General features: G+C 46.8%; 1 protein-coding gene across 5 annotated transcripts in view; it reads right to left on the reverse strand.

Moving 5' to 3' along the window:
- XYLT1 (xylosyltransferase 1) overlaps nucleotides 1-27,250 on the reverse strand; it is a 302,171-nt gene that overhangs the window by 14,375 nt on the left and 260,546 nt on the right. For all 5 annotated transcript variants that reach the window (XM_089896096.1, XM_089896097.1, XM_022552190.3 and 2 more), the window contains 4 exons: nucleotides 19,525-19,741; nucleotides 16,313-16,489; nucleotides 11,212-11,474; nucleotides 4,533-4,728 (listed from right to left, as the gene is read on the reverse strand). In XM_089896096.1, the coding sequence (XP_089752222.1) occupies nucleotides 4,533-4,728; nucleotides 11,212-11,474; nucleotides 16,313-16,489; nucleotides 19,525-19,741 (853 nt within the window). The remainder of the gene's footprint in view (nucleotides 1-4,532; nucleotides 4,729-11,211; nucleotides 11,475-16,312; nucleotides 16,490-19,524; nucleotides 19,742-27,250) is intronic.

Here is a 27,250-nt window from a genome sequence, read left to right on the forward strand (position 1 = left end):
ACAATCCTTTGTAGCTCCTTCCCACCGTTCATGAGTCCAGTCTTTCCTCCCATCCTATCCTGTGAGGTCTGGTCCTTTACGATCCGACTCCAGCTTCATCTCCATCCCTCTCCCTCGCCTCTCCTCCCCCATGCTCCAGGCCACCCTGGAACACTCTCGGTGCCTGTGCCAGAAGGGTTCTCTCTCCCCTGATCTTCCGTCCACGCCCGGCCCTCTTTCGGGCTCAGTCTTCCTTCCTTCCCCGCCCTCCTCCTGGCCAGTTCATCATCTAGTTCTCAGCCCAGGTGTCACCTCTCCCTGGAAACCTTCTTTGCTTACAGGCACCCCTGATGTGCTTGTCTAAGCATTTGCCCAGCATAGCTTTTTAACCTATCTATCTATCTATCTATCTGTTTTGCGCAGTATCACAACTTCTAATTTACACGTCTCTCTCCATAGCTCAAAACTGTCATGTGAAGAAGAATATATGCATATGTGTGTGTGTGTGTGTAACTGAGTCACTTTGCTGTAGAGAAGAAATTAATGCAACATTGTAAATCAAATATACTTCAGTAAAATAAAAAAAAAAACCCTAATTGTCAACTGCATGAGGGCAGGGACTACATCTGGCTTGTTCACTACTATATCACTAGTGCCGAAAAGAGTGTTGAGCGTGCGGTCGGTGCTCAATATCTCTATCTATCAATCCATCCGTTATCTACATGTGTCATGAAAGATTAGGGGCCAAGCACATGGACAGATAGATCAATGATCACAAAACCATTTTGGGGTCCTACTTAAGGAAGGGATGTATGACCCGTTAGGGGAGCGGGGGGACAGTCCAGAACATCATCTTTGGATTCCCCAGGGAAATGGGGGTGAACAGGTCTCCTAAGTCTGAGTTCTAAAACCAAGATAACCCAGGTGGAAGAGCTGTGGAGCAGCTGACAGGGGGAACTTGAATCTGTCCTATATCTAGGAGAGGAGGAGGAAATCAGCTGCTGTCTCCAAACATGAGGGGATCTGGGGCTGCCCGAGAGGGAGCCCCATTGCTGTCACATCATCTGTGGCCCTCAAGATCTTCTCACCAGGCCTCACCATGGAAGTCCACCGCCATTCACTGCCAAGCGGTCAATTACTCAAATTTAAGTATGCGTTGAAGTTCAAGCTCAATATACTGGTCCCCAGCTTCAAAGTCACCAAGGCTTCCTTCCCACTGCACCTAAAATGCAATTCAAACTTCTTTCCAGGGCCTGCGAGACCCCTCATGATCTGTCCTCTGGCCCCCCTGAGACCTTCCTCCTTCTCACGGGCCACACTGGCTTTGCTGCTCCTTGAATATGCCAAGCTCCTTCCTGGAGCCTCAGGACCTTTGTGCATGCTCTTCTCTTGGAAGATCCAAGAATGTTCTAGGTCTTTCCACCATTGACTCTTTTACAGGTTTCAACCCTAAAGTTATCTCATTAGAAAAGCCTTCCCAAATGAATCGTTCCATCAAATGTAACCCAGCAGGACTCTATGGGGCCTTCTCCAGACAGATCCTCCTAGGTCCTCCACCTGCCTCTTGTCTGGAATAAAAACTTTAGCCTCCTAGGCCTTCCTTGAGTTCCACAGAATAAATTTAATTAGAGAAGTGAGAAAATTCAGAAAGAAAGGAAAACAGTCAAGTGAGACAAAATAATAATAGTTTAGTCATTAAACAAAGTCAAGGACCTTTTAGTTCCTCCTCAAGGGCTATAGATAATATCCTGAGCCATATCCTTGAGCTGTTTTGCAGATACTGGAACCCCCACCAGGTGGAAGGAGTTAACTGCATGCTGCCCACAAGCACTAGACCCCAGATGGGTTGCAACCAGAAGGTTGATGATGTTGACTCCTGATTACCTCACCACCAACCAATCAGAAGAATGTCCATGAGCTGATGATGCACCCGACAACCGCCCTCCCTCATCCTGTCTTTAAAAACCTTTCCCGAAAAACCATCAGGGAATTTGCATCTTTTGAGCATTAGCTGCCTGGACTCCTTGCTTGGCGCCCTAGAATAAACGCTGTGCTTTCCTTCACCACAACCCGGTGTCAGTAGATTGGCTTTGCTGTGCTTGGGCGAGCAGACCCAAGTTTGGTTTGGTAACAGAAAGCTGTCCCTACCAGCCTCTCAAGTCCTCAGGAATCACATGAATGAAGTTTTATTTTCTTTATAATACTTGCCTTTAACTGGAGCGTTTTTGTTCATTTATTTGTTCACTCATTGGTCGAGTGCCCCACTAGACTGCAATTCCACAATAACAAGGGTCTGGTCTGTCTGGTACACTACTGCCCCTCCCACACCTCATGTATTGTAGGCACTTGGGGGCTGCCTGCTGAAGGAATGAGCATGTTTCCTCTAAGCCACTAACATGGGACTCCCAGGGATGGAGAAATCGGAGCTATTCAATGACACTGGCCGCCTGCCATGAGCCAGGCCCTAGGCAAAGCCCCGGGACAGCGCTGACCTGACGGAGGTTCTCAATAGCCCACAAAGTGGCCCTGCAGTTCGTTCCCCCCTTCTCGTCCAATTTTACACTGTTTGCCTTAAAACTAAGGGAAAAAAAATCAAGACACAAGTTTCAGGGTTCCCTGCATCACATGCTGTTACTCTGCCAGAGAGCTGAGTGGTTCCCACACCAAGGGCACCAGAGCTGTAGCAGAAACCCTCACAAATCACTAGCCACGGAGTGGCCAACATCTGTCACTGCCAGAAGTGCCCAGTTACCCACCGGCAGCCTGATAGACAGGGAGAGCCCAGCCACCAGGCATCCAGCTCCCTAATGGCCAGAAGTGCCCAGTTACCCACTGGCAGCCTGATAGACAGGGAGAGCCCAGCCACCAGGCATCCATCTCCCTAATGGGACATTAATGTCTTCGATTGGCCTCTTGGGCCCCCAGCACAGAATCCAACTGGGACAGCGTCTAATTGCCCCCTGACGCCAGTAATTTATGGAGTGGGCTCCCATGGCAGCTCGGATCCAGCCAATCCATTTGGAGCCTTAACTGAAAATCGTGGCTGAACAAGAAACTTCCACCCGTGCCTGTTCAGCGCCCATCCAGTCGGGCACAGGTTGGCCAGGCGGGGCCAGAGGGACTGGAAAAGGACCAGCAAGGAAAATGGAAGCAACTCAGACACTTCCTCCCACCCTACTCCTGACCTTCAAGATTCTCCATATTCTAAAACAGGATTCTTCATCCCTAACCCAGCAGCCAAACACATTGGGGATGTTGAACTCCGGGAATGAATCACCTCTTTAGCTTCTTGCTGACGTGGGGAAGTTAGAAATCGGGTGCTGGAATTTTGTGTGGGCAACGCTCACCAAGCTTGATCATGTCTCTCTTTCCCAGCAGCATCACTACCCAAGCACAAACACTCACTCATTCAGAAATCCTGTTCAGCATCTACGAAGGCTGTGCTCTTGTACGTGCTGAGGGCACAGCAGTGAGCCAGTGCTGCAATCTCTGCTCTCTTGCAGACAATCACCAAGTGATCAGAGAAATCAACAAGATCATTTGAGATGGTAAATGCTAAGAAAAAAATAAAATAGGGATGTGGTGGGTGTAGAAATGTGGCATAAGTGGGTGGGCATGGAAGGCTTCTCCGAAGGTGCGCTATTTGGACTTAGATCAGAATGAACAACGACAACAAAAAAGGTGAAAACCTGGGGGACAGTATTCTAGGAAGGAGGATCACCACGTGTCAAGCCCGAGGCAGGAACAAACTTGGCATGTTTGACAAAGATGCAAGAAGAGTGAGCGGGAAGAAGAGTGGTCCTGGATGAGTCTGGAGAAGCAGACAGAGGCCAGATCATGTTGGGCCTTTCAGGTCTCGAGGTGGGGCTGATGTTACAAGGGTGGTGTTAGATGAATCCATCTCCCCAGGCAGAAAAATAACTAAAAGCCAATGCGGTCCTGGGGAGGTGGGAACTGCATTCCATGGATCCATGCATCAGACCATCTGTCCGTCCACTGACACCTCTGTTCATCCCTCCATGCACGCATGCATCCATTCACTCAACTATTCAATGACTGATCTGGTGCTTACTTTGAGTTAAACCCTGTGTTAGGAACTGGGGAAACAAAAGCACAATTAAGCATGGGATTTGTGGCTTAAGAGACCTGGATTCGATGTTGAGCTCTTCTGCTTCCTAGCTACGATCCAGAAAATCACTGACTCTCTATAGGCCTCAGTTCTCTAATCTGTAAGATGGGACTAATGCCACAACTTCATTAGGAAACTGGTTTGTTCCTGGTTTATTACTAACATAGGTTTAGGAGGAATCACTGGTTAGGGTGAAAAATGAAAAGGAATAGAAGTTCTACTATAAAAATATACCAAAGCTCCAGGTTGGTTGGTGCACTGATATTGACCACCCTGAACCTTCTCCAGGCACAGGGCCAGCTTACCTTTGGGCCTCTTCAAGTCCTCTTCTCCTCCAGCTCCAACTACAAGTGTCAGAGCAGAAACAGAACCCAGCAAGTGGACTGCCAGAGGGGATGTCGTGTGGTAGTTTCTGGCCTCTTACCTCAGAAAACTGAAGCCTCCCAAAGTCGCTGGGTGGGCTGGCGATCTTGAAGACTTTCTTTGGCATCACCCATGTCTCCAGGGTCTCAAGTTTGCTCACGGCCAGATTGGTAGCATGATGCTTGATCAGAAAGCCCTGGAAACGGTCAGCAAGGAAGTAGAGGTGGACAGAGGCTGGGTGGCCCATTGGATAGTACCTGAAAAACATGCACAGGCTCATGCAAGCTCATGGGTCAGGGCTGGACGTGTGTTGGATCACAGTGGGGTTCCCCACCCATCACGCTGGTCCTGTCCTTAAAATAATCCCTATTTTATACAAAGCTCACTGTGTTCCTGAAAGCTGCTCCCTGTGATTCTATGATCTCAATAACTGTTAACAGTAACTTTTTGCTGATCATAAATGTAAAACATGCTGACTGTATGAAAGCACAATCAAGAAAATAAAAACGACTACTTTTGATGCTTCTTTCCATAGATGATGTCAATTCACAGACATTCATTGACCCTCCAGTGCTAGGTACTGAGAAGCGACAGCAGTGTGCAAACAATGTCATCGTGACATATTTCTTTTCAGCCTTATTTTCTACACACATATTTACATAAATCCTATATAGCTGGGACCATAATATACACACTGGCTATATCCTGCTCTTGCTTCATAGTATTTCCTGTGCATTATCATGTCTTTGAATAGTCTCTGAAAACATGATTTTTGCGTGTGTGTGTATACATTCTTCCATTGTATGTAATACCATGATATGGAAATATAATACCAAATATGGTATTATTATATTATAGAGAAAGTTCCCCATCATTGGGTGTTCAACTGGTTTCTAATTTTGTGCCATTCTAAACAATGCTGCATTAACCATCCTTGAGCAAAAATGTTTTGGGGAACATCTTTCTTCCTCTCTAATCTCCAAGGGGCTCTTGATGTCTGCTGCCCAAGTTTACCAGAAAGGCTGTACTGATTTACACCTCACTGTCCTTACCAGTGGCACTGGGTATGGTCCTTAAAAATTATTGCCAAACTGAGATAAATTCTTACATACACAAGTAGGTAGCTCGTTTTAAGATGCATGCCTTTGATCCACAAAGGCTTCTCGCTGAAAGGGGCAGGGAAGCGAAGCAGAGATGCCCAGAGGAGGGGGGAGTGAAGAGAGAAGGAGGGAGGAGCCTGGACGAGCCCAGTTCTTTGTCCTTCCTACTTGTGAAATGAAAAGCTGTCGGCTTCTGCAGTATGTAAGGCGCGTGGTACTTAGAGGGTGCTTGTGGTTCCTTAATGACAGCATTCCACAAATCACTGTCCCTCTCAGCCTTCCTTTCCTCTGGTCCTGCTCTGGAGTTTAAATCTTTATGTCTGATTATAACAGTTAGGGAACCCGCCTTCCTGTGTTACGCATCTCCTGAAATCACTGCCTTGTTATCGGATGCCTTCGGGGCTTTGAGAAAAAAAACCTGCACTGTCTTCAGACTGCTTGCTGGGCATTCCCGGCCCACGCAAGTCCACTTTGGTCTGGACTTTGGAAGCAGAAAACGCTCCCTCTGGAGTGTGCTGCAGAACTCACTGCCATGATGGAATGTTCTGCATCCGTGCAGTTCAGTTCAGTAGCCTCAGCCACTTCTGACAACCGAGCACTCGAAATGTGGCTGGTGAAACCGAGGAACTGCATTTTAAATTGTAGTTAATTTAGACTTAATGTCTCCTCGTGGCTAGTGACGATTGTGGACAGCACAGATGGCACTGTGAAAGTGTCCTGGGGTTGCCTGCATTAATGTCTGCAATTTGTCACCTCTCCTGTCTCTTTCCCATGTGACTCTGTAGGTTTCCTTGCACCGATGAGGTGAGTCTATTCCCCCATCTCAAATCTGCTTTGGCCAGAAGAGGGGGATGTATCATGCCAGTTCTGAGCCAGGGCCCCAAGTAGCCTGGCACATTTCCACTCTCTCTCTTGCTTTTCTGTGATCACCATGAGAGCACACCTAGAGTAGCCTGTGGAGGGATGAGACACTCAGAGCAGAGCAGAGCCACCCCGGGTATCCCAGCCGAAGCCATCCTGGATCCGCCAACCACTCCCAGCCAAGACCTACAGCTGGCTGCAGATGCAGGAGAGAGGCCAGCTGAGCCCAGGAGAACTGCCCAGCTCACCTGCAAACTTGAAGGCTCTGTAAATGCTTATCGTTTCAAAGCACTGATTTGGGGCTTGTTACACGACATTATTGCAATAGGTAAATAATAGGTCGTCAGTGTTTGTTCTGTAAGGTCGTCAGTGTTTGACTAGTAAAGGTGGAAGAAAAGCAGGACGGATTGTCATGGGAGTTAAAAGAAGAAAGTGTTTCCAGAAGGCGGTGGTCAGTTGTATGGGGCGCTGCTAAGGGGTCAGGCAAACAAGCAATGGTCAAGTGCCCCAGAAATCTAGGAGTTAATCTTGGGTTGCTCGCTTTCCCTTATCTTCTTCCAAGAAATCCTGTTTTCTCCACCTGAATCCATCCTCTACTGTCCTATGCACCGCCAGCATCTTGGTCCAAGCCAACATCACGTCTTGCTGGACCTTTGCAGAAGCGTCCTTACTCGTCTTCCTCCTACTTTTGTCTGCTATAACTGATTCTCATAGTAGCAATATGCATCGTCCCTTCCTTAAATACTGCAAGGGGTTTTGCTTATGCTTGGGTAAAACCCAGACTCCTTACCTGGTCTAAAACTCCTACCTCTTTCTCTAGCCTCATTGTTTCCCTCCGTCCCAACCTACCACCTTCTAGCCACGTGGACCTTTTTTTTCGGTACGCGGGCCTCTCACTGTTGTGGCCTCTCCCGTTGCGGAGCACAGGCTTCAGACGCGCAGGCTCAGTGGCCATGGCTCACGGGCCCAGCCGCTCCGCGGCATGTGGGATCTTCCCAGACCGGGGCACGAACCCGTGTCCCCTGCATCGGCAGGTGGACTCTCAACCACTGCGCCACCAGGGAAGCCCCACGTGGACCTTATTTTGGATTCTTGAACATGCTAAGCTCATTTTCACCTCAGGGCCTTTGCATAGGACATTCTCTCTGCTGGAGATGCTCTTTTCCTCTTATGGTTGCATGGTTGTCTCTTATTTTGCTTAAATGTTACCGTCTCAGAGAGACCTTCCTTGACCCCTGAACTTAAGTCACCAGCTCACTGCTGTTACTTGAGTTTATCTTCATTCTTCATTCTCCATAGATCTTTTGTTCTTGTTTCTGTGAGCTGGGGTACAGCCTGCTTTCACACTAGCATGGGAGGGCCTTGAGCTCGGGACCTGGTCTGTCTGGGTCATGGCTGAGCACCCAGTGCCTAACACAGTCTGCCACATGGTAGGTGCTCAATCCATACTTACTGTTTGAGGGAAGATTCTAGAAGGATTTTCTCTTGAACCCTTTGCTTCTAAGGTACATCTAGGGAACCTGTAACCCAGGACTGAACACAAAGCCCACTGGTACCTCCTCTAGACTCTATATGGTAATTAAGCAATTAAGACTAAGAAGGGAGTTGTGACAAGATGCCAGGTGCAATACAATAGAACCTAAAGGATGCCTCAGGTGCATTCACTTGGCCCAAAGGTGTTTTTACTTCTTATTTAAATGAGGTGGGTATTAAAAAATTTAGGAGGCTCGCACAAAAATGTGGATTTCTGATTTGTCTTGAAAATTCAGGAGATGTGACTGGCAACTCCAAAGGTACATTCCTACAAGGAATGTGCCGGAGGGCAAGGATATGCTGGCGTTCAGCACCGGGGCCCCGGCGGGGGTCCCTGGTTTACAGGTCAGCCCACCCTGCGCTGAGGATACATGCTTCCTGCCTGGTCCTGATGGCATTTGAATTTGAGGACATGTAATAAAATACTGACATCCTTATCTCTGGATAGGGCTCACAAGAAAACTTTCAAACTGCCATTTTGAGATTTTCTGCAATGAACAAGTGTTATTACCTAATGAGGAAAAAATCAATAAACATTATTTTTATGAAAGGTTATACTATAGACTAGAAAGACACAATTTGCATGAAATGCCCAGAGAAAATGAGACTCCTGAAATAAAGTTTTCACTTGCTGTTTCCCCAGATAGCCCAGGGGTAGAAATTTACTCTTTTTTGCCTTTGGGACAAGGGTCCTTTGTCCTGATTTATTTGCAAGCTCATATTCATAAATATATATTGGCTTTTCCCACAGCGAGGCACAATGGTTCCATTATAATAAAAAATGTGGTAGAAGCCAAAGGATTCCAGGCCTGAGGCAACTTGATGGCTTGCTTAATCCCAAAACAAATACCAGGTAAAAATTTCAACAACTATAAATCAATTGGAGGAATCTTTTGAAATTTTCTATAAGATTATTTACCTTATAAATGCTATGAAGCCTGGGATTAAAACTACTCTTAAACGGCATTTGCCTCCCAAGCATCGGGCACTGTGCCATCTACTGGGGACACATATGTGGTTCCTTGGCCAGGGATTCTAACCCCGGACTAGCAGGGGGAAAAGACATTCACCAACGGCCTTGATCCAAGACACTGCTGCTAAGCGCAGGGGTAGTGTTGGAGGCTACTTTGGGCTCAGGAGAGGCACGGGGTGGGCTATCAGGGGAGCTCTTAGCAAGTTTCACAGAGGATGTGGCACCTGAGATGACCCTGGAAGACTGGGAAAAGGCAGAATGAGTGGGGACGGTGGGGACGGTCAGCAAAGAACAGCGCAGAGGAAGCAATGAACAGTTCATGTAACCAGTGATGGAGCACAGCCGGCTCCCTATTGGCTGCTTTTGGCAGTTTAAGAATATTGGCAACTAAGATATCAACAACAGCATAAACATGTACCAAGCACTTCATATGTAAAATACTGTTAAAATGGGGATAATAATAATACATAACTCATAAGGTAGTTTTGGAGGATTATCCCCTTTAAACCTCACAACACCATACGCTGTAAGGCTTATGATTACTCCCATTTTACAGATGAGAAAACTGAGGCTCTGAGAGGTTCATGACTTGTCCAAGGTCAATAGCTAGTAAGTAGAGTGGAGTTCAAATGGCAGGTCCTGGGTTCCTAACCCATTCCGGTCTCCCTTTCAACTAAATCAGAACCTGCAGGGAGAGGAGAGGGAAGGCTGAGGGAAAAACTGTTGCAGCCCTGTGGAAATCCATGCATGGGGCCCCATGTTTTCAGAGTTTTAGGGAACAAAATGGTTCCTTTCCTCTCTTTCTTCTGTTCTTGAGAAGAGGGAAGAGCGGGGCAGGGAGGGACACAGAAGGCTCACTGGGGAAAGACTGATATTAATACTTTTTTTTCTTTGTTGTTTAAAGAGGAAGGTGGGAGGCAGAACAAGAAGGAGAAGGAGAGTGGCTAGAGGCACTTCTGGGAACCCATCCTCAGGAAATAATCGGAAAAGAGAAGGGGGATAAAAGAGGCTTTCTGCAAAAAGATATTCATCAGAACATTATGTACAATGGTCCATTACTGACAATAGCAACAGGAAAGGGCTGAATTAAGCAAACTCCGGAATTCCTACTCAGTGGAATACTAGTGGCATTAAAAACGGTCATTAGGGCTTCCCTGGTGGTGCAGTGGTTGACAGTCTGCCTGCCGATGCAGGGGACGTGGGTTCCTGCCCCGGTCCGGGAAGATCCCACATGCCGCGGAGCGGCTGGGCCCGTGAGCCGTGGCCGCTGAGCCTGCGTGTCCGGAGCCTGTGCTCCGCAGCAGGAGAGGCCACGATGGTGAGAGGCCCACGTACCACAAAAAAAAAAAAAAAAAAAAAGGGTCATTATCCTTAAGGAAGCTGCAGAGCAGCAAGGAGAAGACAGGCTAGTATTATAATGCCGAGCGAAAGAAGCAGGACACCAAATCCTTGTTGTCATCGTGGAAATGTCTGCAATGTACATTGCTAGAGAACGGAAGAGAAGGCACACAAAATGGGAAGGGTTGGCTGGCTTAGGGAAAGGCAGGGGAGAGATGGGGCTATGTTGAATCGTTTTCCCACCTTCCGTCTTCTATTCATATATTCTAGAACATTCTTTCCTGAAGTGTCAACTGGTACCCACTAGCGGTAGATGAGACGATTCTAAAGGGTACATGAACATTTTAAATAATAGTTCTGCCTTTTTGTGATGTTTTTGGTTATGTTTTTTGGTGTAACAATGATAGTATGGTTACATTTTAAAAAGGAGTGAATTTTCAGAGATAAAATATTTATGGGATTTGCTTCAATCAAACTGATCTGGGACGAGGGGAAGGTGAGTGAAGGCGCAGATGAAACTGCATTGGCCGGGAGCTGGTAATTGCTAGAGCTGGTGATGAGAGATGGGGTTACACTTTTCTCTCTATTTGGTGTATATTTGACATTTTCCATAATAAAAAGTAAAAAAAAAAGTTCTGTATTTTCATGATTACTTCCCATGTGGAACAAAAATAACTACCTAATACGGTGACATAAAGCTTCCTTCTAAAATACATATATTTAGCACAAAGAATGAGTCCACAGAAAGGAAATAATTAGGTAAACATTAGATCTGCTATCCTGAGAAGGTAAAAGGGTGACGAAGGCTTAGACAGGAAATGCTCTGAACGCTGGGATGTCTGCGTGGATGATTTTAGGGAGAAGCTTGGGTGGAGCCGCAGCCCCTACAGAGGAGGACGTTCCCTCATCCCTGGTCCCCCTGCTCCCTGGCTCACCTGCAGCTGTTCTCCCCGGCGTCGTGCAGCAACAGCTCTGCCCGGCGGAGGCCCAGGCGGGAGAAGGAATGATACAAGGTCAGTGTCACGTCGTTCAGGCTGTGGATGCCGTCAGGCTCATCGTAGACATTCTCCCAGTACGCGCGGAGGCCCGGGGTGCCCGCGGGGTAGTTCCCATACAGGTAATAGTCCAGCTGCCCAATGATTTCCTGATTCACCACAGCTTCGAACTTGCGGGCAAAGAAGGTGGGCCGGGCTGTCTGCTGCGCTCATGAAATCAAAAGAACAATGTCAGCAAGTGGGGATGAGGGTAGGTGGGTATTTAGGAGCCGGACTCTGCAGCCAGCCTGCCTGGATCCACATCCCAGCTCTGACACTTACTGCCCTCTCTGTTCTCAGTTTCCTTATCTGTAAAAAGGGTGTTAGGATTGAATGAGTTAACATTTGTAAAGCATTTAAAGCAATGATGGACATGTAGTAAGCATCACTTAAATATCTGTGAAATAAATTATATCCTAGATGTTTATAGCTGGGATGGATCTCAGAAATCATTTAGCTGGAGGTCTAATACCTCTTACGGATATATTTTAGTTGTCCAGAAGAATGTTTTAAAATTGAATTAGCTGACAACATTTAAAAGGTAGAAGAGTTTACAGAAGCAACTTTTGGTTTCCCTCTGAACAGAAATGATCTGGCCCCATGTTCCTACATTCCTTTAAGTAGTTAAAGCTGAATAGCACCTGTCCCTTTAGATGGGCATGGGGTTTTTGGCTCACCACAGTCCCTACCATTCCCTATTGCCTCCTGGGCATTGTAACTGACTTACAGACTCACAAGGAACACCCTGGATTTACTGATCGGAATCTTCAGGAGTGGGGCTTAGAAATCTGTATTCTTCACAGGCTCTGAAGGTGGTTCATTTGCTCACTAGGGTTTGAGGATAATGCGAAGGACACCTGACCTGGCTGCACATCAGAGCCACCTGTGGAGACTGCGGAGTCCTTCCCGCCGACCTACTGAACCAACATCTCTGAAGATGAGGTTTAGGAATCCGTATCCAAAAAAAGCCTCCCGGGTGATTATGCTGCAGTGTTTGAGAACCATTTATGTAAACCAAATTTTCAAGGAGGCTGAGTCCCAGAGAAGAAAGGGACTTACTTAACTAAGGTCACACAGCAAGGTAATGGCAGAGCCAGGATTCAGATACAGCATCAAGGGTTAGAGAAATAAAATACTGAGCCCTTATTATCTACCAGGTCTAAAACTATGGTCTGGGGCAGAGATCAATAAACCTTTTCAGCAAAAGGCCAGACAGTAAGTATTTCCAGCTTTGCAATTACTCAAGTCTGCTGTCATAGTGTGAAAGCAGCCGCAAACAGGTAAGTGAACGGGCATGCGGTGCGGCTGTGCTCCAAAAGCGCGTCATTTACAAATACAGGTAGTGGGCTGGATTTAGCCCAGGGGCTGTAGTTTGCTGACCTCTGGTCTAGGGCTACGGAAACAATTAAAGCACAGACCGCTCCCTTGAGGAGCCTCTGATCTAGTGTAATTATTGACCTTAATTTGGGTCTAGCATTGTTCTCACTGCAGTGGATTAATAGCAACAATAATGTCAATAAAAACTCCTGAGCACGTGCTATATACAGCGCACTGCATTTTGTCATTACCTCTAATCCTCCCATCTCTAATCCTCGTAACTCTGCAAAGCAGGCGTTACGATTCCCATTTTACAGATGAGGAAACTGAGCTTGGAGAGGGCAAGTGACATGTACAAACTCACACAGTTGTAAGGTTTGAACCCAGATCCGATGACTCTAAAACCCAAGCTCTTTCTTCTGCATCATCCTAGGATCACACTGCTAGTTGGGGGAACTCGAAGCCTCAATAACAAAAACCCTTGTTAGTATTTGGAACATCCCATCTGCTCTCTGCTTCATGACCCTTGGGAACCACACCCCCTTCTCTGTGGTGAAGGGGTCAGGTCAGTTCCCTTATAGCAGCACTGAAAAGAGCCAGACCATGTAGGTTCAAATCCTCATTCTGCATCTTTCAAGCTGTGTATGTCTTTGGGCAAGTCATCCAGGGCCTCAGTTTCCCCATCCTTAAAATGGGTATAATAATATGGGTACTTAGCATAGAGTCTGGCACACGGTGTTAGCAGCTACGAGTATGTGACTATTATCACTACACCCTTAAGCCTGCTACCAGGGGCTTCCAAGTCTTCATTTTCCGGAGGCAGAGAACCAGACTCAGTGGCAGGGCAGCCTCCTTTCTCCTCCCGAGATTCTCTGATCATAGCTGGAGCTCCTAAAGGGCACATTTCTATATTTACAGTTCTCCTCCTCGGAGCTCTTTCAACAAGAGCTCAAGACTTCCACGCAGGCAGCAGTTTCTTGAGTCTAGATGTTGGGGGATATTCTTGATCTTTGTTTACTGCGAATTAAAGAGCTGTGAGCATGTAACTCAGTCTCTATGTCAGCTCATCTTTATCAGAGACCACGATGTCCCCAGGATGCTGGGACTGGAATACAAGTGCCGGCGCCCAGGAGTGGCCCCAGAGGGGCAGTGCACCCAAGAATCACCCGGCTTCTTGCTCTAAATGATGAAGGTCCTTTGCAATGAGGGTGATGACTGGTCCTCTACGAAAGTGGGAATTCTTCTCTATTTTCTCTTTTGAATAGGTCAAATATTCCCCTCGCCACCCTCTTTCTGCTCAGCAGATCCTTTCTGCACGGACAATGGAACTAAAATGTCACCCAGGTTCATGCCTCAATTAACATGGGTTTGAGGAGGCCCCCGGGTAGCTCTCAATCTGCCACCAAAATGGACCTAAAGAATACTTATTGCAGTAACTGCTTGCGCAGGCGAAAGATGTTCGGTAGGAACCTTGAGGGAATAAGAATGATGGCATGAAACCTGCTGTGTATTCTGCACCCGACCAGGCATGAGACCAGGCTGGCAGCGGGGTCTGGTGGAAAAAGCTCAGGTCTGGAACTGGAAACACCTGTGTGGGACCTCCCACCCTACCACTCCACAAGCTGCATGTCCATGGACAAGCAAGTCCCTGCCTCTGTGCCTTGGTCTCCCCACCTGCACAATGGAGATGATTTCTACCGGGTGAAGCCAACGCCCACAGAGGACCAGGCACACAGTCTGGGATAGAACAGACCCGTACCCCGCGCTTCTCAAACAGAATAGCCTCCTAGGTGCTTGGGGGTCTCGTTACGATGCAGATTCTGACTCAGCAGGTCAGGAGCAGCAGAGATTCTGCATTTCCAACAAGTTCCCTAGTGATGCTGCTGCTGCTGGTCTGTGGACCACACTCCGAGGAACCAGGCTACGAGGGTGGAAGCTTCACGGGGCAGTCCGTGTCCTCCCTGGACATTTCCGTTATGTACCAGAGAAAGGCAGCAGGGGCACCTTGGACTGGGTTACCAGCCTGGCATTGTTGTCCCCCCCAATCCCTCCCCAACGTTTGTGGTTTGGGAAGCAGCACATCATCTCCATGTGGTGGCTCTAGTGACCTCAAAGTGACTTGTTTAACCACTTTGTAGCCTTCTGTTTGTGCTCTGGGCAGTTGAGGCTGGGCATGGTGAGGCGGAGAGGAGGAAGAACTCAGGGTACTGGCCTAAAGGGAGTGGGAGGTATGCTCGCACGGGGTGGAAAGAGGTTGCCATCCTGAATAGGTCTGGGGTCCAAGGCACCCTTGGTGCTCACGGGAAGCAGATGGGGCACTGGCCACCCTCCTGTCTCTGCTCTCCCCAGAACTATGAATCGATGGGCCTTGCAGAGATACCTGTGAAGGCAATAACATTTCTTCTTGTTCCTCCTTTAAAGTTCACAGAGCGCGGTGTTTTACAAACTTGTCTGCTCATCAGAATTTCTCAAAGTGTAATATATTAAAAATAAAAATTCCTGGACCACACTGGAGATCAAAAGCTCTCAAATGGGGATGAGTTTGCCACCAGTGGACAGCTGGCGATGTCTGAAGACATTCCTGGTTGTCATAACTGCAGGGTGCTACTGGATCCCCACAGGGGACATGAGGCAGCATCTGGGGACGTCCCTGGTTATCACAACATGGGGAGGTGCTCCTGGCACCTAGTGGGTAGAGGCCAGGGAAGCTGCTAAACATCCTACAGCCCCCTCACCCCAACATAGAATTATCCAGCCACAATGTCAAGAGTGCTGAGGTTGAGAAATTCTGCCCTCTAATCAAGTTTGTACCCGGCAATATATATATATATATATATATATATATATATATATATATATTTTTTTTTTTTTTTGGCGGTATGCGGGCCTCTCACTGTTGTGGCCTCTCCCATTGTGGAGCACAGGCTCCGGACGCGCAGGCTCAGTGGCCATGGCTCACGGGTCCAGCTGCCCTGCGGCATGTGGGATCTTCCCGGACCGGGGCACGAATCCGTGTCCCCTGCATCGGCAGGTAGACTCTCAACCACTGCGCCACCAGGGAAGCCCCCAGAAATATATTTTTAACAAATATTTCAGGAGATTCTGATTGAAAGGCAGTATAGAGAAATGGATACAAGTATGGCCTTTGGAAACAGATATATTGGGCTATGTGACCTTGCATAAAGTTAACAGAACTTTCTCTGCCTCAGTTTCCCTATCTCTAAAATGGACTAATTATGTATGTATGTATGTATCTTCTAAGGCTGTTGTGGGGTTAATGGGTCAATACAGGGAAAGTGGTTAGAACATCCCTTGCATGGTGTTAGTGATCAATAAACGTTGGCTACTGTTGACGTTGTTATGATTATCATCAAGAACCAGGGTTGGGGGGGCTTCCCTGGTGGCGCAGTGGTTGAGAGTCCGCCTACCGATGCAGGGGATGTGGGTTCGTGCCCTGGTCCGGGAAGATCCCACATACCGCGGAGCGGCTGGGCCCGTGAGCCACGGCCGCTGAGCCTGCGTGTCCGGAGCCTGTGCTCCGCAACGGGAGAGGCCACGGCAGTGAGAGGCCCATGTACCGCCAAAAAAAAGAAAAAAAAAGAACCAGGGTTGGAAAGTGCAGGATCCAGTGACCTGCAGGGCTGCCTTGGATGCCTGCAGACGCTGGCTGGAAGGCGCGGCTCACCTGGAAGCGGTGAAAGTCCTGCGGCTTGAAGTCGTTGGGGGAGCAGCCGCACCAGTCCACGATGTGCTTGTACTGGCACTTGCAGCCCAGCTTGCGGTTCCAGTTGGTGATGCGCAGGTTGTTGTCCACCATGGTGTCGCAGTGGGGACTGTTCTCCAGGACCGTGTGGAAGAAGGACTGCGGGGCAGAGAGGGGCCAACCTGAGACCTCGTCCAGCCTTCCTCGAGTGGGCTGGGGTGAGGGGTCCTTCCCGAGGGCCACCTGGCAGTGAAGGGACTCTCCTGGAGACTCAGCTGTTCTCTCTGCAAATGGAGTCAGTGCCAGTCCAGGCCAACCAAGGGTACCCTGGAGGTTTTGTCCAGGGTGGCTTAATGCTGCTTAGAAGTTACTGCTCCGAGTGTTTCTCTAAGATGTCTCTCCCCAGCAGCCTAGAAACTGATTCCAAGACATCTCTTATCACCCAGGACATCCTCTGTCCGCTCAGCAGAGAGAGAAATTCCCTTAGGGTATGTCAACACATTGGGACCAGAGAAAAACACTGGGACAAGTTTCTAGAAAACCCTGGGCCAAAAGGGCTCTTGATTTTGTAAATAGTTAGACCTGAAACCAAAGAGACTCAGGTCTGAGATATCTTGAAAACAAAGACTGAAGCTCTGGAATTTCACTCCTGGGAGAGGGCGGCCAGAATCACGGATGCCCTCCTGCCCTAGTCACTGGAGTAGCGACTACAACACTGGGAGGGGAGGAGGTGGGGGTCCATTGGGCTTCCCACTGTCCGTGGTGCTGAACCAGGTGCCGTAATCTCCCCCATTCCTGAGGCTTGGTCAACCTCTCCTAGGAATCTGAGAAAGAGGCAATGTTGAGAGTGAAAAGAGAGACCAGAGGAGAGACACATAGTTGGAGCTACTGAAAGAGAGAGAGACGGGGTGTGTGTGTGTGTGTGTGTGTGTGTGTGTGTGTGTGAGAGAGAGAGAGAGAGAGAGAGAGAGAGAGAGAGAGACTTCTATTTGGACAACTGTTTTATAACAACCTCAGATACCAGGCAGATACGTTCTCCCCTGCTCTCTGCTTCCTAGGGAAAGCTGTTGGGGAACACGTGTCTTCCTGTTACAAATTCATGGCACAGCCTTCAGATTTCTTCTAAACTGGTCCCCTGGAGGTGGTCTGGGAGAAGGGCAGGACAGAAAGGCTGGGATGGAGGAGGTGGGATCTAACAGGGATGCTGGAGTGTACAGTGCCTGTGTGCGTTGGGAAGTGGGGGATGGTTGGGACAGAGAGAACCAGCATTGGGACGGGCACCTTGATTAAACAGCCAAAGCCCCAAACAGTCTCTTCTCAATGGGTGAGTGGACAAAATGAGGCTCTATCCACACCCCAGCTGCCCTTCTTATGATGTTAAATGACATGCCTGTGAACCTGCATTTTAAGCTTGAATTGTCTACAAGCCCAGAGAGGCACATATTCTCCATCAAGCAGTGGGGGAAAGTACCCAATTATCCATTGCCCTGTGTCCTTTTGTAATGATACAGAAATTCCCTGGAAGACAATGGATGAGGAGGTTATCAGACTTGATGGAAAAGGTGATTTTTGCTGAAATAGGATTAAAAGCTGATTACTTAACATGTGTGCAGAATAGCAAAACCTGGCCCAGTGACGACAAGCCCATCATCCCTCAGGATTGAAGTGGGCAGTCATCCTTACTCAGAGCTTGGCCTTGCCCCAGATGTCGGTGAGGGATGTGGAAACCATCAAATGAGTTGCACTGTCTTGTCTGGCCTAGAAACACACAATCTGAGTGGTCCAGAGATGGGGCACAGCCAGGAATGGTGGACCATTCATGGGAGGTGTTGCAGGCTCAACAGAAACAGAACCAGCTCTGGAATTTTCTGAAGTTGGAAATTAGGGTGAAAGTGAACTGGAGGTCAGGGAGCTAATCTAGAATCTCTCAGTTCAGGTCTGAAAAGAAGGCCGCTGGCATGTCAGGGGCAACACTTCAGCACTGAGTCCCTACCCGTTTCCAGACGGGGCTGGGGCTGTTTCAGAATACCCTGCAATCTTACACAATAGGACTTCTGAAATGGACTGAATGTTTGTGTCCCCCCAAAATTCATAGTTTGAAATCCTAACCCCCAATGTGACAGTGTGAGGAGGTGGTGCCTTTGGGAGGTGATTAAATCATGAGGGTGGGGTCCTCATGAATGGGATTAGTGCCCTTATAAAGGGGACCCTCACCCCTTCTGTCATGTGAGGACACAGCAAGGACTGTCAGTAGTCAGCCTGCAACCCAGAAGAGGGATCTCACCTGACCATGCTGGCACCCTGATCAAGGACTTCTAGCCTCCAAAACTATAATAAGTACATCCATTTTATTGTATTTTGTTTTAGCACCCTGAACTAAGACAGTTTCCCATCCTGAGGTCTGAAAAGTGGTGACAGACTTCCCAGAGCTTTTCAAATACTTCCAAAAGCCGACAGGAAATGCCGAGTCCCAAGCATTTGGACACAGTGACTGTCAATGCAGGGGGCTAGTGCAAACCCAACAGGAGCCCTGGCTTTGGAATCACTGGAATTTCTGGTGTGACTGATGAGGCCAAAACTACTGTCTGTCAGGGAATGATAGAATACTATTCAAAATTAGAAAAGGAATTCTTGGTGTTGAAAAGTTATTACAGGATTGGTAAATGTGGAGGATCTGTGAAAAGTTGATGTGGGTGTTTCCTGAAAAAGCCAGCATATACAGTTGTGCAGGTTACACACTGCACAATTCTAGGGGGCACCATTGCTATTGTAGGTATGAGAGCTTTGTATTTATATAAATAACAGTTTTCTGAAAAATGGCAATAAAGTGTCTTGTTCTAACAAAATCAGTATATGGTGATGGTTTTACGACCAATGGGAGCCAAGTGTCTTGAGGAAGAACTGCCTTTTTTACTTTTACATCTTTAAAGATGTTGTCTAGATTGCTGGTGGCAGCACTGTGCATCTACTCCATAACAACCTCTATGTAGACTGGAGGGGACCAGGGGCCCTGCTGTGACAGAAAGGTCCCTGGTAGCCAAAACAGTTCCCCATCTTCCTCTGGATGTTTGGAGGACAACGTATTGAACCCTGCGCGGCTTTGCCAAAAATTCAGCAAAAATTCAGCACCCACTTTGCTCCAAAGGCTAGAGCCAACCCCTGCCTTTCTCAGGGATTTTTTCCTGGATACTCACCTCTGCAGGAAGCAGGGTGTAGGAGTAGAATTGCTTCATTTTGGTCACCAGATCGTCTGTGGAGAACGTCACATACTCAACAAACTTCCGGTTTAGCAGGAACCAATCTGAGCCGCCATCCACGGCAATGCCCTCTGGGATCCGCCGGTCCCCCAGGCGCCACATGTGGGCATCACACTCCAGAAAGAGCCGGTCCAGGCCCTGTTTCCGGATGAACCTGGGCAAGACAAAGTAGTGCTTAGCCCTGAAAGAGCGCCGCCACCTAGAGTCCAAATGAAATGGCACAGTCTCGGCAATAAAGGCATTTATTGAGTACTTACTGTGTGCTAGGTACAGCGCTAGGGGCTCTGTGTGTAGTTTTTCACTTGATCTTCACAAGTGAGGCTGGTGTCTATAACCCTATGAGGTAGGTACTATTATTATGCCCATTTCACAGATGAGGACACAGCTCAGAGAGCTTAGGAGACTTGCCCACCCAGCACAATTAGATGGCAGTGATCATCCGCTACATCTGCTTCCTCTTTGGAGAACTCCTGAAATCACCTTTTCATGCCATGGGTGCCTTGGCAGTTTGGTGAATACAGCCTATGGACCCTCATCTCAGAATAATGCTTTTATTTTTTTAATTTATTTTTAAAAATTAATTAGTAAATTAAGTATAGTTGATTTACAATATAGTGTTAGTTTCAGGTGTACAGCAAAGTGATTCTCATATATATACACACACACACACACACACACACACACACATATATATATATATACACACATATATATATTTCAGATTCTTTTCCTTTATAGCTTATTACAGGATATTGAATATAGTTCCCTGTGCTATACAGTAAATCCTTGTTGTTCATCTGTTTTACACATAGCAGTGTGTATCTGTTAATCCCATATTCCCAATTTATCCCATTGCAGAATAATGCTTTTAAATGCATACAACAAAAATACACAGGGTTACAAAATATTTTCAAAAACACCAAAGTGATGATATAGTAATTCACATGATTCTTGATTCACACATTAAAATGAGTATTACAAAATATTTTTTAAAACACCACATTTATGATAATTACATGTGTTTCCTTTTTAACACATTTAATCACAAGGTCTTATAGTAGGTCTAAAATCTACTGTAATTTTGAAGAAGAGGTGAGCATATATGACATTTAGAAGTGGATGCATCAATTATAATGCGATTTGAAAATATGTGATTCCTGGGCCTTTCCTGGCGGTTCAGTGGTTAAGACTCCGTGCTTCCAATGCAGGGGGCATTGTTCGATCCCTGGTTAGGGAACTAAGATCCAATATGTCACGTGGCATGGCCAAAAAAAAAAAAAATGTGATTCCTAACAGTAACTGCTAATACTGTGGTGGTTTGTTACCCTACATTTTGCCTACATTTAGCTAGATTTCAGTTAGAGTTTAGTGAAAATTAAGATCATTTTCTTCCTATTCAAAGTCACAGACCCCTGAATTCTATCCATGAACCTCAGATTAATAACTCCTGCTCTAGGGGACACGGACACACACACACACACACTCTCTCTCTCTCTCTCTCTCTCTCTCTCTCTCGGGATTCTGCAAGCCAGGCAGGGTGGAATTGGCATTTCCTAATTTGTAGATGCAGAAATCAAAGGTCAAAGAGCTGGTGAGGTGGGTGTGTTGGGAGGGTAGACAGAACTAGAGCCAAGCTCTCTGGCCAAAACTCTCAGTTCATTTGCAGTTAGCATTAACTTCGCACCTACTATGTGCCAGGCATGTGCTGGCCTTGAGGCAAGGAGAAGTGAGGATGGTCCCTCCTCCTCAGGAGCTGGTTATCTCGTTGGGAGTTTATAGTCTACAGGTCTCCCCACCCAGGGATCTTGCTGCCCCTCCAGCTCATGCAACATAAAATCAACCATTTTAAAGCCTACAATTCAATGGCATTCGTTCATTCACGATGTTGTGCAATCGTCATCTCTAGTTTCAGAATATTCTGTCACCCCCAAAGGAGACCCCCATCCCATTCCCCCTTCCCTCCAGTCCCTGGCAATCCATCTATGGATTTACCTATTCTGCATATTTCTTATAGAGAGAATCACACAAGTTGTAGTCTCTTCCACTTAGCTTCGTGTTTTCAGGGTTCCTCCACATGGTAGCAAATAACGGGGCTTCATTCCCTTGTTTCTGTCTGCCCAGCATCCATTGTCTGGGAACCACACCTTGACTTTATTTTGGACACTTGCTCACCCTCAACTCTCAGTTCACTTGGCTTGCCTCACCCCCAGCACCAGGGGTGGGAACACGACTCAGCCTGGTCAATCAGAGTATTCCACCTGCTTGGCTGCCATAATTGCTTCATGGACGCGCAAGCACCTCAAGCTGAGTCTGAGACTAGGTTCTGGAGTTTTGCTGGAAATACTAGGAAGGAGGGCTTTTCTAGGGGATTTTTTTCTGGAAGAATGCAAGCTGAGGGCTGCTGACAGCCATCTTGTCACCATGAGTATTGAGGTTGTCTGATCATGAAGGTAACATAGAAGAGAAGACAAAAAAAAAGAGAGACGGAGAATGGGAGGGAGGGAGGGAGGAAGTAAGGGAGGGGGAGAGACAGACAGACAAGGCCTTGATGACTTTGCTTGAGACCCTGGATCTTGCTATACCTGATTCACCCCCAGACTTGTCAGTAAAGTGCGTAAGGCATTTTAAGATGGGATTCCGTGACTTGCAATTGAAAAAGTCCTGACTAATACATTCCTGAATGGTTTCACCTTTACCATTACCGTGATGAATGCAAATGTTCTTAGGCTCCACGTAGGGCAGGTAGCCATGGCTGTGGCACATTAATGCCACCTCTTCCACTAGAGCAGGCTGCATCCCCCATTGTGTGTCTAGAGGTCTTTGTCCCTCCATGGCAGACTTCATCTCTGTCTTCACATCAGAGTTACCTGTCTCCTCCGAGGTAGATGCTGTGCTCACTAGAACTGATCTTGGCTTCCTCCTTTCTGCCTACCATATAGGTCCTGGAAGAGTGCAAGGCAACTGCTCAGGAAAGGTCTATGGTGATGACCAGACGTCAGGGCATAGAAGCTGAAGACAGTCCCACCCTGTTGGTCATGCTGAATTCTACAAAGAATCTCTCCCATTGGGCCTCCCACAAATCCACCAAAGGGAGCTGCCTGAAACCTCACTAATAAACCCACATCCCTAGCGCTTTCTTCTGCATAAATAGAGGACCTGCTTCTTGACATTGGTCACTCACTGAGCACGATGGTGTAATATATTTAATTCTTAACCAAACTGATGCTAGTGTAATAAAAATGGTGACAACAATGATGCTGGTGGTGAACGGACTTAATTCTGCTAAAATGCGCTTTTCATCTACATTGCAGTGTGGCTCTACCAGTAACCAGCTGGGTGAATTTGGAAAATGATGACCTTGAGTCAGTTTCCCCCATGGGAAACTGACAAAGTTGGGCTAGGTCTAGGTTATAAAATTAAATGTCTACAGGGGTCAGACAAACAATATAAGTTTGTGAGGGGGGCTTAGTATAAGATAACAGGGTAGGTGGAGTTAGCAAAGACGTAGAGACTGCATTTTCTGAAAAGCACTCAAATCCCTTAAAAAAAGCATTTCTGGCTAAATAAGACATATCCCTAGGCTGAATCCAGCCCACAGACTACCAGTCACAATAACGCTGGGTTAGGTAATCTCTAGGGTACTTTCCAGTTGTGACGTTCTCTAAGTCCCTCTGTTATGCTCAGCAAGAGGTGTGAGGCAAGCATTAGACGGATGCACGGGAGCCCAGAGAAGGCTGACAACTTTTCTGAGGATACAAACAAGGGCAGAAGCCGACCAGAAGACCCACGTGTCCAGCGTCCCTGGCCCTGTTCTTTTCCTAACACACCTTTCCTAGTGCAAAATCCAAGTTCGTTAGCAAAGCCATGTTCTCTCTGGGGAGCGACCTGGTGAAGGGTTTTCAATACACTCACCATAGCACTCACTGACACCAAACTTGGCTCTAACGGACCCACTGAAGGAAGCCGCTGAGTCTGAGGAAATAAGATCCTACCTCGACTCTGGCTGGTGCCAATTATATGATAATGTCCAGTGGGCACACTTAACTGTGTTTAAAACTTTAAATTTTACATACTCTATATCAAAACTTACATGGTAATCAAGACCAACTGAGAATAAGAGAGAGAGAGAGAAGAAATACAGGTGGGACGACTTGCAAAATTTTTCTTTCCGTGGAGCAGCTTTTTAATTTCATGTTCCATTAGATGGGATAACAGCATCATCTTGCAATTTTAATGTGATGTCCCGGACCGCAATATCCAAATACAATATTTATGCAGTAATCTCCAAAATGAAATATTCACGGGGTTGGGAGATTGGCCGCTGTTATTTACTGCCTTCAAAAACTGATAAGCTGCAAACACATGCTTTGGTTAATTATGAGTAAACAGAGACCACAGATTGCCTAGGTATCAGAAAGGGGCTACCAGGAACTTAGGTCTGGACTCAGATGAGGTGGCAGACGCCCAGAGTCTGGGTATCTAGCAGGCGAAAAGAATCAGCTGTTTCAGCAGTGATTTCCTTTTTATTCTTCCCTGTGGATTTACTATAACTTGAAAAGGTAAAGGTCGGAAACCATAGTAAGTTTGTGAACACCTGGGTGAGCGTTGTCATCAATGCTGGCTCACCGGGAAAAGGTGCACGGCTCTCTCACCTGAGGGATGGAGGGAAGATTTGCAGCAATGGGCCCAATTCACAGAAGGTGACCAATGATGCTGCCCTCCCTTCAGTTTTGTTTCCAGTTGACCTGGTTACCTGGTAGAACTGGGCTCAACAGGTGATACCATAGAAGAGCAGACATGAAGAGGATCTGGTACCAATGCTGTCTCTGCTTTCACTGAGAAGTGGGGCTGGCTTAGCTTCTCTGAATGCCAGTTTCCTCACCTGTAGGGTGAGCTCCATGACACCTGTCCTAACAAGTTCCCAAATCAGCTGCAGACCTGTGATGGGTGATTGTTTACAAAGGTCCTTGCAAAGGAAGCACTCCTCACCCAAGCAATGGGCTGACCCAACCATCAGTTCTTTTTTTCATAGAGACACCATCCCTCCCCAATCCTCCTTGGGTGTTTTATTTTTCTCCATAGCACTTTTCATTTTCTAATATAATATACAAACTAAATATTTATTTAGTTTATTGCCTATTTCTACTACTGGATGTAAGCCCCAAGAGGGCAGAGATTTTGATCACCTCTGTATTCTACTACAGTGCCTACATACAGCCAGTGCCCAATAAATATTTGTTGAGTGAATGAATAAAGGGAACAGTAACAGCCACGCCTGTCAGGCAATCAGGAAGTAGCTGCCATTAGTTAGCCAGGTATCGGATTTTTCTAACACACGTTCGACAGACAAAGGAACTGAATCACAGGAAGGTTAAGTAATTTCTCCAAAGTCACACAGCTAACAGGCCTAGACTTGAATCCAGGTCTGGATGAATCCAATGCAAATGCTTAACTACTCTGTCATTCTTCATCTCAATTCACCAGGGTCCGTCCAAAAGGACCCAAATGAAGGATCTGAGAACTTCTATTTCCTCAAAAAGACAATGCCCAGAAATGAGTGAACTAAGAGAAAATGGCTCATTGCCAGTTGGAAGAGGCTTTCAGCCAGTCCTCACAAGGGCTTCTGTCTTCAGAATAGGTTACTTAAGGGCAAACATGGTATCGTCTGCATTTGGTTTTACCTCCTGGGCTCTCAGGGATGGTTTGCCTCCCTGAGATTTTTCTCTACTGCCACGATATGGGACAAAGTCAGAGCTAAATATGCTTCGACTAGGATGTCACAAGGACCAAATCTACTCAGTTGGGCATCAAAGGAAATCAGATGCAGGATGGCAAGGGGTCCTGAATCTCCCCCATGGGAGAAGAGGTCAGTTAAGAAAGTATCTGTAGCCTTTGGAAATGGCCTCAGAAAGGGCAGACAATGAAGAAGCCTCTCAATTCAGTTAATTCCCTGGCTACAATCTCGGTATATTCATCAAGTGTGGAATTATTCCAGAACTGTCTTGTCCTGTAATGAATTCTGAAAGGAGGAACACTGCCCCTCAGATTTTACAGCATGTTTGAGCAAGAAGGAATCTCAGCAATCAGCTAATATAACTAATTTTACAGATAAAAAACCCCAACACACCGAGACTCAGAAAGGACGTGTGATCCAAAGTCATCTGAAGTCAGACAGCCTAGAAAAATATTTTCTCTTCTTCTATTTCTCTCTCCAGCGATCTCCCACTGAACCCAGATTACTCCTTTAGCCTAAGTACAACCTAAGCATTTTAGTTTAAAAATAAAGTCATGGAACAAAGCATGAAAACACAGTGTATGGAATCAGCCAGCTATGTGAATGGACTCACACAAAACAGCCATGTCACACAGGGGCCAAACTTTGGGCTCTGGAGCCAGAATATTTGGTACAAGTCCTGGATTTGCCACTAACCTTGGGCGACCTGAACATGGATGCCTCAGCTTCTTACATGGAAACTGGCGATCGTCATAATATCTGCCTCAGAGAGTTTAAGTGAGATTATATTATATATGGAGAGGGCTTAGCGTAGTGCTCGGCACTTAGTAAGTGCTTAATAAGTGTTCACCAAGATACTTGACTTTTTCCCTCATCAAGCCAGAAAATTAAAACTTCTATCTGTCCTCTTCTCTGTTCTGGGATTTGGTAGACAGGCATGTGTAGGGCACCTCCACAGCTAAGGAGAAACCCTTTATGCTCTGAGAAGAATGCCTTTTCAGCACCAAGGACAGAAGCCCCAAAGCCCTCACAGTGCACCCATGTCCTGCAATTATTTTAGTTCAGCAATGCCCATAGCTGTGGTGGTAGAGGGTGACAAGCAACACGGGCACCCTGATTCTGTCTGAGAACCACAAATTACAAAACCCTCCCATCTTTCCAAGGCACAAGTCAGTGAGGATTCAGGTCACTGGGTTCCTAGTTTGGCAGCTCCACAGGGGCTCTGTTGGCCATTTCTCACATGTCCAGTGTGGGTTATGCCCCTTCCCAAGCTGGGCTGGAGTCAGCTGTCAGGCCCCAACTCTGCAGTAGTTGGAAGAGAAAAGGGGCTCGGGGTATTTGCTCATTCAGCAACTCTCCAAGTCTCTGTGCTTAGGATATGGTTGTGAAGAAGACAGACATCATCCCTATCCTCTCTCTTCTAAGATGAAAAATAAAACCATAATATTTACCATTTATTGAGCACTTGCTACTTTCTAGGTCCTGTTCCTTGTACTTAATATATATTCTCTCATTTAATCTTCACCACAATCCTATGAGGGTTCATTTTCCAAACGAAGGGACAAAGACACAGAAAGGTTAACTAATTTTCCCAAGGCTACACAGTTGGTTAGTGGCAAGGAAGGGATTCACACCTTAGCAGTCAGGCTCTGGATTCCACACTCTTAGCCACAAGACTATAACACTACTCTAGTAAATAGGTAAGTAGTCATAAACAGCTATGAAACACATGAATATGTAATTAGATGTTTGTGATAAGTGTTATACAGGAAAACTTAGAGTGCAATAACAAAATAAAGAGACAGGGGCTTAATTAGTGGAGACTATTGGGGAAGACTCTGCTGAAGAGGTGGCACTGACAAGAAGCATGAGAAGAAACCAGTCATCTGAAGAATTTTGGGGAAGAGCTTTACAGGAGACAGAAATAGT

This window comes from Delphinapterus leucas, chromosome 15 (assembly GCF_059928025.1).
Source record: "Delphinapterus leucas isolate spDelLeu-1000000601 "Yukka" chromosome 15, BTC_Dleu_Yukka2, whole genome shotgun sequence".
NCBI lineage: Eukaryota > Metazoa > Chordata > Mammalia > Artiodactyla > Monodontidae > Delphinapterus > Delphinapterus leucas.